The following is a 16,553-nucleotide window of genomic DNA, read 5'->3' on the forward strand; positions in this document are numbered from 1 at the left end:
CTCATCCCCGGCTCCAGAGCCATCAATACTGCCTGCCAATGCTTCCCCTGCTCCAGCTGCTGCCCTGCCCCATCCCTGCCCATCGCTGTTTCTCTGCCCAGGCTGGGGGTGTCCTGGGGATGGGTTGTGCTGGGTGGTTTTGTGCCACTGCAGTGATGGCCTGGGAATAGACCATGTCCATAGGACCCTGAGCCCTGGGGAAGGATTCAGTGGGAGCATCTTGCAGTGAGACTGTCTGCCCCTGGAGGGACCACAGAGGGGAGGGAGACAATATGGGGGTACTGCAGCTTGGTGGGTTCCCAGACTCAGGTTGATGAGGCACCAAGCAACCCATCCTCCATTTGGAGCTGCCCCATCTCTGAGCAAGGGTTTGGACAGGAGTGCTGGTTGTCTGTACACCCTCACCCTGTCCCCTTGGCCCCCTCAATGTCTCCCCTTGTACCCTCCTGCAGCCCTGTTGGCACAGCCAGAGCAGCTGTCTGGCAGCAGTGCTGGAGCATCTCCTGTGGATGTGCTGTACTCCAGGGCCGATCGATGCTGGAGTTGACTGGTTAATCAGTGACAGGCCATGTCACCCCATCACTGCCCTGTGCCACCGCGCCTGTCCCCAGCCCCTAGCATCTCCCAGCAGAGCTGCCCAGGGGCTTCCAGCCCCCTGGCAAAAGCCTGCTTTGGCCAAGTGCTTGGGAGGGGGCAGACAAAGAGAAACGCTATCGATTCTGGCTCCTGAAGTGCAGCATCAATAATTCAGCGTACAGCAATTGGTCCCAGCTGGGAGGAGGAGGTGTGGGGAGGAGGTGAAAGGCGGGAGCCCAGCCTCTGATGAGCATTGGATGAAGCTGCAGATTGCTATCAGCAAGATACCTGGTGCCTGCCCAGGGCTGTCCCTGCCTCAGCTGGGTCAGGGTCTGTACATGGGGCAGGCAGGATTGAGGGTGCCTTGAAGAGCCCCTGATATAGGTCGCACTGGCTCCTGCCTTCCCCCAGGGGGTTAAAGCTGTTGCCCCAGAGCTGAGGATATGGAGGGGGAAGAGGGGCTGGGGGGAGTGCCAAACCCCTCCAGAGCCTGGGAGGAATAGGAGCGAGCAGCAGCCAGCCTGGGTGCCACCAGCACCCCAGAGGATGCTATGCAGCAAGCAGCATGGCCACCTCCTGGTACCTGATGTCGGGTGAGGGTCCTTGCAAGCAGAGGAGAAAATCAGCATCCCTGTGGTGCTGGTGAGACTGAAGCCCTGTGTCAAACCCTACTTTCCAGGAACCCCTCTGGCACCAGTGAGGAGCCTCGGCTGCAGGGGGGACCAGCCCTTTGGGGTGTGATGCCAGAGGTCCCCAGGCTCAGAGCACCATCCAGCCCGACGTGTTTGACAGATCTGAGAGGTCAAGGCAAGCTGGCTGCAGGTGTGGTATATCTTGGAGCATGAACTCCAGCCTGCTATGCTGGGCAGCTGCAGGGGCCAGGGTGCACCAGAGATTTCCCCATGTGCAGTGGGTTTAACCCTTGCCTGTCCTTTTCCAAGGGCTAGGCAGGGTCTTGTATCTGAATCAGGAGAGATGCTCATTCATGGTGAGGGCCTGCAAAGCAGGAGGGCAAGGGGTAGAGATGTATGGTAGCTTGTGGCTGGGCTCTGAGTTTGGATCCCAGCATAGCCTTACACTGATGCATGCTGCAGCTGGGCTGCATCCATGGGTCTTGGAGAAGAAGGTCTCCCATGGACCCTACATTCACCTCTGGAGCATGTTCCACATGCTCCACACCCAGGGACATCAGCCCTGGCCATTGCTATGGACACAGGATGGGCTGCACTGTTTTGCCCTGCCTGGAGAGGTTGATGCTGGGAGAGAAGGGGATTTGGTTCTGGGTTCCCCTTGGCTGCCATGGTCAGGGAAGGGCAGCTCTCCCAGCACCAAGCTCTGCAAGGACTGCAGCACCCACAGCGCTCACCCCACCAACTCTGCCACTGCGTGGTGTCATGTCCCGCTCAGCCCAGCCAGATGTAATTAGCTTGTTGAATCTTTTCTCCCTCCGGCCTCATGTTAATCACTTTTCACATTGCTTCCCTCCCAGTTCCCCCTGGCCTGCCTTGCCTTTTCTGCTGCTGATGTGCCTGGAGAGGGGAGCAAGCTGGACACAGTGCAGAATCCCACTCTTGCATCCTGCCCCAAAGACAGGCTCTGAGCTAGTGGATGGAGGTGCAGGGAGATTGCTCAGCCATGGGGAGCTGAGTGAAGACTGCAGGCTGGAGAAAAGACAATAAAGCTAGACAGCAAGGGAGCCTGTTGGGGCAGCCCTGCCTTGCAGTCCTGTTCCGCTGATGGAAGATCAAACTTTGGAGTCCAGCGGGAGAAGTTGTCTTGGAGCTGGTCTGGGGCTCTCTAGCACAGGGTTGTGTTGGGCTGCAGTGTGCTGTGAGAGCTCAGAGGGGTCTCTGTCACCTCTCCCCTGCAAGGGGTGGGATTAGACCCCAGGACTGGGCATAGGTGGGAATACAGGTGCCCTGGCCAGGGTTTTGTAGGGTTGTGGTCCCTGGAACATAGGTAGCAGGATGTTCCACACAATGTCTGTGCTTGGCTGCAGCATCTCCTCCCAGGGATGCAGGTAAATGTCTCATTTGCCATGGGCATCTGTCCAGGGCCTTGTTGTGCCACTGGAGCAGGGGGTGGCCAGATCAGAAACAGCTTTTAAGTGAGAGATGTGTAAAGAACTGGACCAAAGACTTTCTAATAACCACTGCTGCCAGGCTCAGGTCTTTGCCCTGCTGCCCACAATGCAGGGGTTTGGGTAGGCTGCAGGGAGCCCTCACCCCAACTGGCTGCCCCTCCACATTGCACTCCCTCCAGGCAGCACCCCATGGGGCATGTTCAACTCCATCAGCAAACGAGGTACCCAGGGCTGGCAGACCCCAGCAGTGGCTCCTCCTCGTGCTGTGATCCTGCATGTGGCTGTGATTTACTTACTGGGGCAAAGAGGTGCAGGGGGAAGGAGGAGGGGGTGAAAAGGGAAGAGGTGGGGGTGGCAGCTGTTTGTGGAGGTGGTTGGTGAACAAGGCACAGAGCTCCTTATGCCATGCTGGGGATGCGTGCAAGGGGGGGCGCTGCTGGGGGGCAGATTTGGTGGTTTGGGATAAGGCAGAGGGGCTGTTCCTGGGCTGGGTAGCATCAATGTCCCACTGAGAGATGAGCTCACCCCTGTTGGGTGAGAGTCAGGAGCAGCCAAGCCTCCTCCATGCACCCATTGGTGGCAGTTCTGCACCCCTCTGTGGTTCCCAGTGGTGGGGAGCTCACCTCTAAGTCCCTTGGGCAGCTGTGCGGTCTCCCTCCTCCTCTGTAGCCTGGGTGCCCCGAGGGACCCCAGAGGGTGCTGGGGCGGGAAGAGGGAGGGCCAAGGCAGGTCTCTCCTCCCCTACCCTCCCCTCTCCTCCCTTGCTGGGTCTGTTGCTCTCAGACCAGCTGCCTGCTGGGGCTGTGTCTGGGGGATGTCGGTTGCTGGGGTGCTCTGGGACCCGCAGGGGCTGCAAACGGTGGGCATCATCCTGCTGCTCTGCTCCAGCCTCAAGCTACTGCATGCCCTGGGCATCATCGACCTGTCCAGGGGAGGTGGGATGGGGATGGGGTTGGGGTTGGGGTTGGGGTTGCAATGGGATGGGATATTGTGGTGGAGTTGCTCCTCGCCTCCTGTCCCAGGGGCTGCGGGGAGGTTGGGGGAGATTTGGAAGGATTGGTGTGTTTTGGGGGTTTGCTCTGTGTGGGGAGGGCTATTAGGGTGTGTGAGGGTGTCTGGTGGAACTAGGGTGTAAGGAGCTGGGGGACTAAGGATGTTTGGGAATGTTGGGGTGCTCGGGGGAACTTGAGTGCTTGGGGGAACCCCTGCACGGGTATGAGGGATGTTGGGGTGCAAATATCTGGAGACACTGGGATGTGGGGTGTTGGGGTGCAGGATGCTAGAAGGTTATAGTATCTGGGAGCATTAGGGTGGGGAATATCTGGGTCTGGAGACATTGGGGTGCTGTAATGTGTGTGGTGCTGAGGGACTGGGACTTTCTGGGGCTTTGGGATGCAGGGGGCTGGGCTTTGTGAGATGATGGGGTGACTAAGGCTGGGGAGGTGACTGGGAGATGGGGGCAAGAAGTGAGGGATGTGGGGTATGGCACCATGCAAGGGAAGTTTCTCCCCATTGCTGCAGGAATTGGCAGCTATGGGGGGAATGTGGCTGAAAGAGCCTGGAGCCCCTGGCCCCTTTGCCCTCCCTCTGGGGCTGTGCCAGGGTTGTGAAGGGAAGGGGCTGCAGTGGGTGCTGAGCTCCCTGGATTGGCATGTGGGTGCTAAGGACAGGGCTGATCGTGGCCAGACAAGAGGACCCAAAACATGTCAGAGTGATGCACGACCTGTTGGTTGTGTCTGGTGAGGGTGTGAGCGCAGACAGCTGCACACTGCTGCTGCCTTGTCTCCCTTGACAGCCTTCATTGGCTGTGGCACGGACATCCTGGCTCAGACAAAGGCTGCCAAATGACTTTGCATGAGCATCATTTGGGGTTTGTTTGCCCCTATCCCATCTGGTTGGCACTGGCAGCTGGGGATGCCGCAAGATGAAGGGGCTGCAGATCACGTTCCCTGGGGCAGGCAGATCTTGGGATGGGAGCTGTGATGGGAGGACATGCCAATAGGAGGGATCCAAAGGACCAGTTAGTAGCTGATCAAAGGGAGGAGATGAAGGTGCTATGCCCAGGAGGTGCTTTCAGTCCCCTGGTGATGGAGAATATCCCTGAGCTGCCTGGGATCTAGCCAGGATGAGGCATCTCCAGGCTTTTTCCCTATGTGTTGTTGGCGAGGGTATGGATGGCATCTGGATAATGGGTATGCAGAGCGCCAGCTCTCTTACAGGATACACTTCCTGCAGCCAAGAGGAGCTGCTGCTCTGCTGGGGCACTTCTGGGGTATTGGTATATATTGGGGCATTTAAGGTGCCTCCTCTGGTACCTTAGATGTGCCAGTTCCTGCTGCCAGAGGTGTCCCTGCCATAGAGGTGGTGATGGGGACCCTGCAGGATGTGTCCCTGTGCTAAGCTTACTGGCTGCGTTTGGACAGTCCCTGAGTTCCACTGTCCCTTGGCACCTGTATCCCATCCCCTTCACCTTACATTTTGTACTGAGAAATGGTTGTTCTGCCAGCATCTCCTTTGGGCACAGCCAGGCTCTCTGGGAGCACTGTCACAGGCTGGGGACAGGGATGGGAATGGGGACAGTACTGCTGTGAGCCCTGCTTTGCTCTATGGCTGGCCCCTCCTGGCCCATGCCTCCTTGTCCCTTTGGTTCCTGCTCAGCACGAGGGTTGTGCAGCCCCTCTCCTCTCCCTGGCACTGTGGAACACCCTTTCCCTGGGTCCCTGCTGCCCCATGAACTGCAGGTCTCACTCAGCAGCTCTGCTGCTCCCAGCGCCTTCAGCCCTGCTGGCTCTGGGTGTCTGCGCTGAGGCTGCCCTGTCCCATCCCCAGGACAGGGACTCACTGTCTGTCCCCTGCCCTGGGAGATGCCAGCTCTGATTTCATTCCCCTAATGGATGACTGTCTGGCCCCTGCGGCTGCTGCAGGCACCTTAGCCCTGGTTATGCTCTGCTCTGTCACCACTGACTGATGAGGGTCGTCTGCAGAGCTGCTGCTGGCGGGACCCATCCTGACCCCCCAGGGCAGCTGGGGGAGCTCCTGTCTCCATTGCAGCCTTCACTGCAGGCCCCTGTCAGCTGTGGGCCCCTCACCAGGGGGTGATGCTGCCTGAGGCCGGGCACTGCAGAGGGGGAGCAGAGCTGGGGGCTGGTGGACCCTGCTCAGAGCTAAGCCCTACACAGGGATGATTGTGAGACACAGGTTTTAGGGGCAGCATTGCTGCCCAGATGGACCCAGAGCCTTGGCCTGCCAGGGGGAGCTCGGTGATGTGCTTTAGCCTCACAGGAAAAGGGGATGCTCTGGAAGTGGATGGAGGCTCCTCTACTGAAAAGAGCATGTTCTGGGAACTGCCGATCCCTTCCCCATGCTCCCCTGGCCCTGCCCTGCCACTTCTTCTGGCTCATCCCCCTGCCCTAGCTGGGGGTTGTCCTCATGCTTCCCAACCATGCTATCTATCTGAAAAGACAGAGGGTCCCCTCGCCAAGTGCATTATCCCACCCCATCCCTGCTCCTAGGGCAGAGTGCTTGGTGGATTGTCCCTGGGGTACCAACTCCTCCTGCCCTTCCACCTGACCCAGTGTTGCCCCATGGAGCCAAGCTGCTGATGCAGATTCCATCCTGGAATGTGCCCTGGACAGCCATTCAGTTGGGGACACTAAGGAGGGGTCTTGCTGTGGAATGCACATCTTGCACCCATCATGGGGATGCATTTATTGAGGAGTTACTGAGAGAGCGAGTGGGGGAGTTTTGGCACTGTTGGTTTGTTATTGTAGGGTCTTCTCTAGCAGGATGGTGCTAGAAGGGGTGGGTTGGTCTCCCCAGCCAGCTGTTACTGTGAGGGTGCTGGTGGCTGTGGCTCTGTGGAGAAAGGAGGGACACAGTTATGTATCAGGCTGACCCTGGCTCCTGCTTTCTCTCTGGGGAGACCATGGAGCAGCTCAGGTTTACATCCTCCCTGGGAATGGGGATGTCATCCCAGCATCGTGTAACCCCCTGATCCAGCATTGGCTGGATCCAGCGCCCAGGGACACATCCCTTCTCCTTTTGGTGCTGGCCAAACATGGAGGCTTGGTTTGTGTGTGTGTGTGTTTCAAAGATGCTGGGCTGTGGAGTGACGCATAGGAAATGACAAGCCACTTAACCCAGCAGACCTCCCACTGCAGATAAACCACCGCCAGCCCTTTCTGCTGGCTTGCTTTCTGCCAGGCACCTGATGGCTCTTGCAGAGAGGCAGAGGGGCAGAGCAATGGCTGGAAAAGGAGCTGTTGTTGGAAGGGACAGGGCTTTGTGCTGTGGACATCCAGTGTGCTGAGCAGCGAAGCACACATCCAGGCTCTGCTCCTGCTTTGGGCAGAGCTGTTTCCCAGCAAGGGGGAGCCCAGGGAGCCTCCAGACACACTCATGGTTTGGATGCTGGGATCAGAAAGGGCCAGGGGCGCACCAAAGCCAGGACAGCAAAACCCCAGCCCCGGTCACCCCTCTCCTGCTGTTAAGCTGCATGTGCTGAACGTGCTCCCTCCCCTGCCCTGGGGCCCCTGTGATCAGGCCCTCTTCAGGTTCCTCCTTAAGCAAACGCCCATGTTCTTTATTTATGTTTTCTTTTTTCCTTTATAACGAACTAAAGTGTAACTTGCACCCGACCTGACCTACTGCACGTGCCTATACCTGCTGCCCCTGTGAGTCCAACCACAGTTTACTCTCTGTTGCATCTCTCTCGCTGTGTGGTTTCCCTCCACCCTGCTCCCTCCCCTGGTCCATCACCCTGGCGCTGGGTGTTGCTCTGCTCACTCTGTCCCTTTCCCCTGGGTGAAGGGGCTGTTCCTTCCTCCCAGGTCTGTTCCCATAGCTCGGCTCTGCCAGAGGGACCCAGAGCATCCTTGGAAGGCTGAAAGGTGCAATTTCCCTTTCCCTCTGCGAATTAAAGCCCTAGAAAAGTAGCTAGGTCAAATCATGCTTTAGGCACAACTGATGCCTGCTTCTAGGAAAGGAAAAAGCCTTTTTCCTCACCTGCCTGCAAATCCCAGAGAGACAGGAGCCAGGCTGTGCTGTCCTGCCAGCACCAAGATCCTGGCCCCACCCTTGCCCCTGTCACCCTGTGACAAATGACAAACGCCAGGGGGTGCATTTGTGCATCCCTACATGTTTGCACATCACTAGCACCCTCCTGTGGACACCACTTCCCTGGGGACAAGTTTGCCCTCTCTGAGTGGCTTTATGTGATGTCCTGCTCGGACAATGACCTCCTGGAGCTGTTCTCCACTGCCCAGCCTGCTGCCTTGGTGTGGGCTCAAAGGGTCCCAGGTCCTGTCTCTGGGCACTTGAGGACAAACCTGCTAGCAGGGGCTGCTGGATGCAGATTCACATCCCTATCCTGGAGCTGGGTACCATGCAGCACCATTTCCCCAGCACCTGGGCCTCAGCTCAGCCCCTCAAAGCTAAGAAAGCCCCATCTGCTAGCCCCCCTAGAGAAACAACCCCAAAACCAGGATTCAGGATGAAGGCATCTGCTGCTTGCAGATGTCCAGGGCGCTTGGAGCAAACACAATGTCAGCAGAGCCCCAAAAGGACTTTGCACCTTTCGTCCCATTGGTGCCCTATGCTGCTGTCTGCCTCCCTTTGGGGTCTGGAGCCCAGCACAGCCTTCATCCCCCTCCTCTTCTCCTCCTCCCCACCTGTGGCATTACTCCTGCACTGAGGCTGGCTTGCGGCACTGTGGGGCCCTGCGGGAAGGGAGGGAGTGGGTCTGTGGCTGTGGGGCAGCACTAGCTGGGAGAGATAGGGCTGAGCAAAGCCAGTGGGGTCCAGAGGGGGGAACAGGAGATGGTGGTGGGGTCTGTGCAGTAAGGGGACCTGCTGTTAATGCAGAGACACTTGGAAGTGATGGCCATGGGCCAGGCTAACGTGGGGAGCCCCTTACCCTGCTCCATAGCCTGGCCGAGGCAAAGTCCTGAGCCCTGTTCCCCTTCTGGCTGTCTCAAAGCAGGTCCCTGGGCTCGGATCCCAGTGCTGTGTTGGGGAGGGGGTGCATGCTGATGTCAGGCTGCATGGCTGGGTTTGGTGCATGCTTCGTGTTCAGCCTTCGGGTGCCAGCAGGATCAAACTCAGCCCAGGCTTTAGGGAGGATGCGATGCCCCGGCTCAGCTGCAGGCTGTTTCTTGGGCTCCATCCTGCCCTGTCTCTCTGCACAGCTCCATGGGGAGGGGAGGGAGCAGGTATTTTTCCTGGAGGCTAATGGGCAGAGTCCAGCCCTGCCATTTCCTGGGTCTCTCGGCTGCTGGGTATCTCCAGTGCACCCCAGCATGCTCCAGTGGTGGGGTGCAGAGGGGCTGGGTGTGGGTAGCCCAGCAGGGTTGCCCCTTTCCCATCCCCATGCTCCCCAAGGAGGGAAACTCCAGTGCCGGGTTTGTCCTGGGATGAAGCTGAAAGGCCAAGCAGAGCCTGGGCTGGGCTTTGCTTTCCTACTCCTCTGGCTTCACGCTGCATGTGCTGCCCCTGCCCTGCTCTCCTGCGCCGGGTGCCCACCCTGCAGCCGCTGGGGCCGGGGCCGTTGCTCTGTTAACTCTTCTGCTTGGTGACTCCTTCTTTCTTCCAGGCAACCCGCCGGGCCAAACTAAAAAAGCGCTGAAGCAGCGATTCCTCAAACTGCTGCCCTGCTGCCGGCCCAAATCCATCCCCTCGCTCAGCGAAAGCAAGTGCTTCTTCTTGCCTTTGTGTGTGTGTGTCCCCAGCGGCGCTGCTGCCTGCCCTTCGCCCTGGCCCTGCCCGAGGGAAGGGGGCACCTCCACCACTCCCCTGCTCTGGGTTTGGGGCTGTCAGGATCAGTCCTGCCTTGGAAGGGTCCGAACCTTTGGGCTCTGCAACCACCTCTGTCCTCACCTGCTTCCAGGCTGGTTTTCCCCCTGTCCAGCTCCCCAGAGTGGCTCCCACAGGACGCATGGTGGCGAGACCTGCTTTGGAGCTGACTTGGGGAAGTGGGACCCTCCTGGCACTGTTTTAAGAGCTGGGAGGTTGTTGCTCATGGTTGGTTTGGAGATGGAGATGTGATGGAGGCGGGCAAAAGGGGCTGAGAAGGGAGTGAGCACAGAGCTGCCCAGAGCCCTCTACCCACTCTGCACTGCGTGTGCTTGACCCTGAGGTGAGTCTGAGCCCCCGGCCAGGGTCACCCCATGCCCCATGGTGTGAGCTGATCCCCCCTTGGGAGAAGAGGTGAGTATGAAGGGGCAGGAGATGATCCACCTCATGGATGGGGGGTACCTGCTGTGGGATCACAGTCCCTCTTGGTTGCAGGGGGCCAGGGGGTGTTGGTTGCTGCAGGCAGGGGTTGTGCAGATTGCCAGGTGGAGGGCAGAGGCCATCAGTGAAGGGGAGGTACAGTGGGCAGGATGGGTACAGACAAGGCTGGGGGGGACTTGGGTCTGGGGGGCAGTTCTGCTGGACGCAAGTCCAAGTGCAGCACAGACCTGCAAGTCATCCATGGTCTCAGCTGCACAGGGCAGATGTCTGTGCTGGGGTGGAAGAGAAGAGCAAGGGGGTTCTCAGCACTGGGGGGTTTCACACTCACCTTTTGTATCAGAGGCTGAAGGGCTTTTGCCCAAGGGTGTCCTTGGGCAACAAGTCTGTTCCAAAGGTGTCTCTGAGTGTTCCCTGCTGGCACAGACCAGCTCCTGCTCCAGAAACACTCCAAAAGCATGTCACCCTGGGTAGGTGAGAGGATGGGGTGTGCTGTGCAAGGTGCCTCTCCTGTTCCCAGCACAGCAGGGCAGGGCAGGATGGTGCTGGCCTCAGCCGCCCTCTTTTTCCCTTGGGTTCCTTGCAGACAGCGTTGAGGATGAGTTTGAGCTCTCCACCGTCTGCCACCGCCCTGAGGGGCTGGAGCAGCTCCAGGAGCAGACCAAGTTCACCCGCAAAGAGCTGCAGGTCCTGTACCGAGGCTTCAAGAACGTGAGTACTCCTTGACCAGCTTTGTTAGCCCTGCTTCTACTGCCATGCCCACCTTGGAGGGTGCTTTGCACCCAGTGGTGCCCAGGGTTTGCAAAGGCTTTTTGGACCTTGGGATTGAAGCTTATCAGGCTATGGGAGGGAGCTCAGCTGGGAGGCCTGATCCTGTGCTCCATCCCTTGGGTGTCTGGAATGCAGAGCCCCTCCAGTGAGGGGTGCAGCACACAAAATTAGGGAGATGCTTCAAGCTGCCTTAGATCCGCCTCACCAAGCAGTGCAGAGCTGTGAGGCATGGCAGGGAAGATGCAGGGATTCAAGGGGATTCAATTCAGCCCCTCTCTGTAACATGGAGGTGATGCTGTGGCTTGCCCTGGCAGGAGTGCCCAAGTGGCATTGTCAATGAAGAAAACTTCAAGCAGATCTACTCACAGTTCTTCCCGCAGGGAGGTGAGTGCCCATCCCTGTCCCCATTGCCATGCCCTGCATGGGTGCCTCCACAGAGCGAGGGTTTACATGGCACTCCCTCACACTGTTTACCTTCCCTCAGACTCCAGCACGTACGCCACCTTCCTCTTCAATGCCTTCGACACCGACCATGACGGCTCCGTCAGCTTTGAGGTGAGCTGTGACCAAGGAGGAGACGGCAGCGGGGCAGGGAGGGCATGTCCCTTCAGGTACCATGGGCAGGGCTGTGCAGTGTTGCTGTTGGAGATGGATGAAGAGCTTTGCAGGGGCTGGTGGAGTTTATTAAATTCCCAGAGGCAGTGGGGAAGCAGTGAAAAGCAATAAAAAAGCAGCCTTTCTCTATTTCCTGTCTTGCAGGTACCCAGGGTGGCAGGCACAGCCATGGCTGGGTCTTGTTCAGGCTTTGGCTGAACATCAGGTCCTAATGCACATTCTTTTCTTGGGTGCTGGGGCCCAAATGTGGGACACATTTGGGGACATATTCAGTTTTCCACAGGCTCTTTTGGATACTCAGTATTTCCCTTTCCAGCCCAGCCCCAGGGCACACTTGCTTTAGGGGCTGAGTTCCTCTGCAGGAGGGACAAGCAGGGCTGTGCCCTGTGTCCATGAGACACTTGGTGGATGCAACTGCAGGTGTCTGCCTTGTCCATCCTTGCAGGACTTTGTGTCTGGGCTGTCCACCATCCTACGGGGCACCATTGATGACCGCCTGAACTGGGCTTTCAACCTCTACGACCTGAACAAAGACGGCTGCATCACCAAAGAGGTAGGATTAGGGGTCCAGGATGGTCCCTGAGGCCAGGAAAAATCTGTCCCTGGAAGGATGAGGGCAGGACTCATGGGCATTAGCTGAGCTTTGGAGGAGATCTGGGGGGTGTCAATATTTACTGAGCTCAGCTTTGCAGACAGGTCCCTCCTGGCCCCCTGACACTGGTGTCTCTGGGGTGGAGGATGGATGAGGGGTGTGCTACTTCCTCCATCACACATGCAGGTATACACATGGCCCCACACTGTGCACAGAGCTGGCAGTAACACTCCTAAGCACCCCACAGGTCCTTTGAGAGCATCATGAAAAAGGTGTGGATTGGGCACCAGGTGGAGGCAGAGCCCCATGCTGACCTTGCAACCTTGCTCCCCATCCCTCCAGGAAATGCTGGACATCATGAAGTCCATCTATGACATGATGGGCAAATACACCTACCCAGCCATGCGGGAAGAAGCACCCCGGGAGCACGTGGAGAACTTCTTCCAGGTGAGCCGAGCACATCCTGGGGAGGCAGAATTCCAGAGAGAGCCAGCAGCTGCCCAAAACTTGACATGGTGCAGGAGAACACACCCCAAAGTGAGGATGAAGCAGGACTGGGCTGGATCCAGGAACAGGAAAGGGATTTTCTGGTCCTGCCAGTTGCTTGGGGATGGCTGGGGTAGTGGGATGTGGGACTCGAGCAGGGGATGCTTCGCTCTTCTTGGGACTGTCCCTGCCATGTCCCCCCTGCTGTGCTTGTTCGCAGAAAATGGACCGAAACAAGGATGGTGTGGTGACAATCGAGGAGTTCCTGGAGTCCTGCCAGAAGGTAAAGCCACCTGCAGCTCTGCTCTGGGGCTGGGCCACCTCACTGTCCCCTGGGGACCTCTGTTCCCTCCATTGCCCTCCTGTCAGAGCAGAATGAAGGCAGGGCTTCCAGGGGCAAGGCTGGGGCTCTGCTTTGGGAACTGTATCTGTGCCTGCATCTCTGTGTTGATGAGGAGAGTGGGGCTTGGAAACTGCCTGTAATCCCTGAGGCTCTTGTCCTGTGGGTCAGAGCTGCCATGAGGTTAAAGCCAGGCTTGAGGGAAGCTGCCCGGATTGCTGTTCCACCTGTTTTCTGCATCCTCCCTGCAGGATGAGAACATCATGCGGTCCATGCAGCTCTTTGACAGCGTGATTTAGCTCCCGGACCTGCCTCCAGCTGAGCTCTCCTGCCACGGGGCCCAGAATCTGCTTCTCTCTTGACTTTTCCTTCAAGCCTCGTCTCCACCGGCTGCACAGACACCTCCATGACAATGGGCCTCCCTTCCCAGAGACACGGTTGGCGCTGGGATGCTCCCTTCCCCCTGGGCTGGCTCCGCTTTCCTTGGGGGATCCCAAGCAGGTGCTTCTGGACATTGGAGCACGGGCATGGATGACACGGGGCGAGCATTTGGCCTGGATGGAGCTCCCTGCACCCGCTCCCAGCAGGGAAACCGCAGCCTTTGGCTGTGATAGAGATTTCCCCCCATGCACAGCTCCCCGTGCAGCCACAGCACCCCAGCCCTGACCCCCCTCAGCCCTGGGAGCCCCCAGCACTGGCTCAGCCCCAACCCTCCAGAGGTCTTGCATTGGGTGCCAGCGCCTCATCTTCCTCCCATGTCCTGGCTGTGCCCTGCCACAGGAAGCGTGTCCAGCATGTCCACCAGGAGCTGCTGGCCACCCTCATGGGCAAAGGGGCCATGCCTGGAGGAGGCAGCTGCACAGGCACTCGGGGTTCATTGCTGCATGAGTTTTGGGGAGCAGCCCCTCACTCCAGGAGGCCCAGTTAGTCCTAGGAGGCTCATCTTGATGTGGAATGAAGAGAGACTAAAGGGACCTCAAGGTGCTCTCTTGTGGCACTGGTCTCCCAGGATGGAGGATGCAGGGCTGGGAGAGCTGCAACCTTAGCTCCTATCCCTCGAGGTTGGGGTGCTGGCACACAGGGAACATCAGGGATCCACTTTGAGGCTCCAATGGAGAGACACCCTTTCCACCCCTCCCCAGGACACAGCAGCCACGGTATGGGGACACATGGAGGAGGGAGATGTGCTGGCCTCCATCAGCCAGCCTGCCTCTTGGGCCTCACAGCCATGCTCCCAGCACCATTTGCTGCTGACCTTCCCCTGCTCCCATGTCCTGCTCACCCCAGCCTACCCAGGGTACTGGGTAGCAATGGGGCAGAGGTGTTCCCACAGGCATAGCCCTGTGCTGGTGACATGGCTGAGCTGGCAGCTCCTTGGGGAAGAAGTCAAAGCTGGGACTGGCTAGGAGTCATTGCTGTGCTTTCAGAAGGATGGAGAGTCACCTTTAGGCAGGGCAGGCTCATCCCCTTCTCCTGGTGTGGCCACATGAAACCCTGCCTGTGGACCTCACAGATGGATACAGCACCCTGGGGCTCCTTATGCTTTTGGCACCACCAGCTCCTCAGAGCTGGGTCTGTGCAGGCAGGCCTCAGCTGTAGCTAGGACAGTGATGCCCGTGGGATAATGAACCCATGCCAACCCCAAAAGCCCCTCTGTGCAATCCCACAGGCACTGGGAACATACCCAAACTTATCAGTCCCTGGCTCTGCTGCTCCAGCCTCTCCCTCCTTAGCAGCCAAAAGCAATCAGGGCTGGCCCCAGCTGTGATGTTTGAGATTAAAGGGAAGGGCTGAGCAAAACCAATACCCATGCTGGGCTGGGCCTTAGACCCAGGCTGAGTCCCTGGTGTTGGAGCTATTAGAAACCCTAATCTAAGGGCCCTGAGCCAAAGCTATGGGGCTGCTCCCCAGCAGGACTGCCCCTGGCCCAGCCCTTGCAGACATGATGTGTTTTTTAGGTTCATTCAACACATTGCTCATCTCACAGCCCCATTCCTGGGTTTGCCATGGAGCTGAGTTCCCATGTGCAGTCTCCCAGGGATGGGAGGGCAGGTATCCCAACCCTTACCCCTCACAGCTCCGTTTCCCTGTCCTCCCTCTCTGGGGTACCCACCATCCCTTGCCACATGGAGCAGATGCCGCCACCCCCCTCACGCTGCAGGTCGCATGGCGTGACCCCCGTGCCCCGGGACATGGTGACCCACAACCCGCTTGGCATCTCCAGTCTGTATATTTTGTATTATAACAATAATATGGTTAAAAAAATAATAAAAACAAACAAAAAACCAATAAAATCTAACCACAATCGCTATGCACACCACTGTTATGTCTTTGCATCTGTCAGCTCCCTGGGATAGTGGGGGAAATAGAGGCTGAGTGTCTCTGCAGAGGGTTAGCAGCCTTTTTAGGGTGCTGTGCTCTGGGACATTCACTGGGGACAGGGTTTCAAACAGCCTGGCCATGCCATTGCTGGCCCTGTAAGTACAGTATTGCACATGCTAAAAGGCTGTGAGCTGGAGCTGTCAGGTGGTTTTGCAGCTTGTCATAAGATGCTGCTGGGTTAACTTGAGCCTGGAACCAGGTGGCCCTTGTCAGAATGTGGCATTTAAGCCTGAGCTAACAAGAAGATGGTCAGCTGCCATGTTGAATAGGTAAGTATGGACTGGACATGGGCTTCTTTTAGGGATGTGAACTGATGGATGATCGCTGGTCCTTGGAAAAGTGTAGCCTTGGAAACTGGGAAAATGGACTGGACACAGGTTTCTTTTAGGGATGTGAACTGATGGATGATCGCTGGTCCTTGGAAAAGTGTAGCCTTGGAAACTGGGAAAATGGACTGAAGCAAAACAAAGAGAAAAAAAGCAGCAGGTAAGTAAGAAAACAGCAGAACAACAGGGCAATGGACCTGATGGGGGACAGTGACACCCTCCAGCATTATGCAGTCTGTGGTGCAGGAACTGAAGGCTCAATGAGAAGAGCTGCCTGGAGTCCCAAGCATTTTTAAAGGGTGAGCCCTGGCTATGGGGAGAATTACCACTGTGTGATTGGGAAAGCTGTGAGTCTGCTCTTTCCAAAGCCTCTGACTCCCCAGGGATCTTTCTGACCTGCTAGCTGTCGCACAGGTCTCAGGAGGAATGGACCCAAGTCTGTTTTCCCCTGTAACCCACTATTCCTAGTATATCCCATCCTCTGCTTTCAGAGGGAAAAAGACCAGTTATGTGGGAAAACAGCTTAGTAACTGGATAAGGCAGCTGATGCAGCCTAGGGCAGTGATTCACTCCAGTATCCTGAATACTGCCTAGAAACACAAACATCTTGGAAAAGGATGAGATCCCAACACTGGGAGAACCGTTACTGCACCATCATTTTGGCACTATCAAAGCTGTGTGCCTGTTGCCTGCTTCAGGGTCCCTTCTGACCTAGCAGCCAACTGCCCAGCTCTGCGTATGGTGGCATTGAGAGTACTGTGTGCTTCCCACGCAAATTCTATGCCTTTCTACTCTCTACCCTTTCTATAAAGCCTTGTTGCATGGCAACACAAGGTAGGTACTACTTAGGGTAGCAGTACAATTGCTATTTTTGCTCTTTGAAAGCTTTCGATTGGACACGATGGCAATTAGAGACACTCCTTGGCCAGGCTCTTTGCTGCAGCTTCCTGAGCACAGACACAGGCAGAGACAGAAACGCAGCCATCTTGGGTTTCTCATCATGCCAAAGTGTCATCAGTGAAAATAAGCTCGAAGAGCAAGAAACAGCCTTCAAACCTACAAGAGGGAGGTTTGAGGAGAGCTGAGTGGGCTGGGTAACGGTGAACAGTGTCCAAATCAGGAGCAGGGGTATTTTTAATTCAGTTTCATTCATTC

At 57.3% G+C, this 16,553-nt stretch overlaps 1 protein-coding gene across 4 annotated transcripts in view; it reads left to right on the forward strand.

Moving 5' to 3' along the window:
* KCNIP2 (potassium voltage-gated channel interacting protein 2) overlaps window positions 1-13,403 on the forward strand; it is a 42,752-nt gene extending 29,349 nt beyond the window's left edge. For 2 of the 4 annotated variants that reach the window (XM_061372498.1, XM_061372500.1), the window contains exons 2-8: window positions 10,473-10,597; window positions 10,972-11,041; window positions 11,142-11,212; window positions 11,718-11,825; window positions 12,207-12,311; window positions 12,571-12,633; window positions 12,942-13,403. In XM_061372498.1, coding sequence (XP_061228482.1) covers window positions 10,473-10,597; window positions 10,972-11,041; window positions 11,142-11,212; window positions 11,718-11,825; window positions 12,207-12,311; window positions 12,571-12,633; window positions 12,942-12,989 — 590 coding nt within the window. In that variant the 3' untranslated portion in view covers window positions 12,990-13,403. Of the gene's footprint in view, window positions 1-3,330; window positions 3,595-9,248; window positions 9,349-10,472; window positions 10,598-10,971; window positions 11,042-11,141; window positions 11,213-11,717; window positions 11,826-12,206; window positions 12,312-12,570; window positions 12,634-12,941 lie in introns of those variants that run through there. The other 2 variants (XM_061372496.1, XM_061372497.1) reach the window with 2 other exon arrangements.
* Window positions 13,404-16,553: the final 3,150 nt, after the last annotated feature.

The sequence above is a fragment of the Neopsephotus bourkii genome, unplaced genomic scaffold (genome assembly GCF_033783945.1).
Source record: "Neopsephotus bourkii isolate Nb327-2 ecotype Australia unplaced genomic scaffold, CSIRO-AGI_Nbou_v1 NB_1615, whole genome shotgun sequence".
NCBI lineage: Eukaryota > Metazoa > Chordata > Aves > Psittaciformes > Psittacidae > Neopsephotus > Neopsephotus bourkii.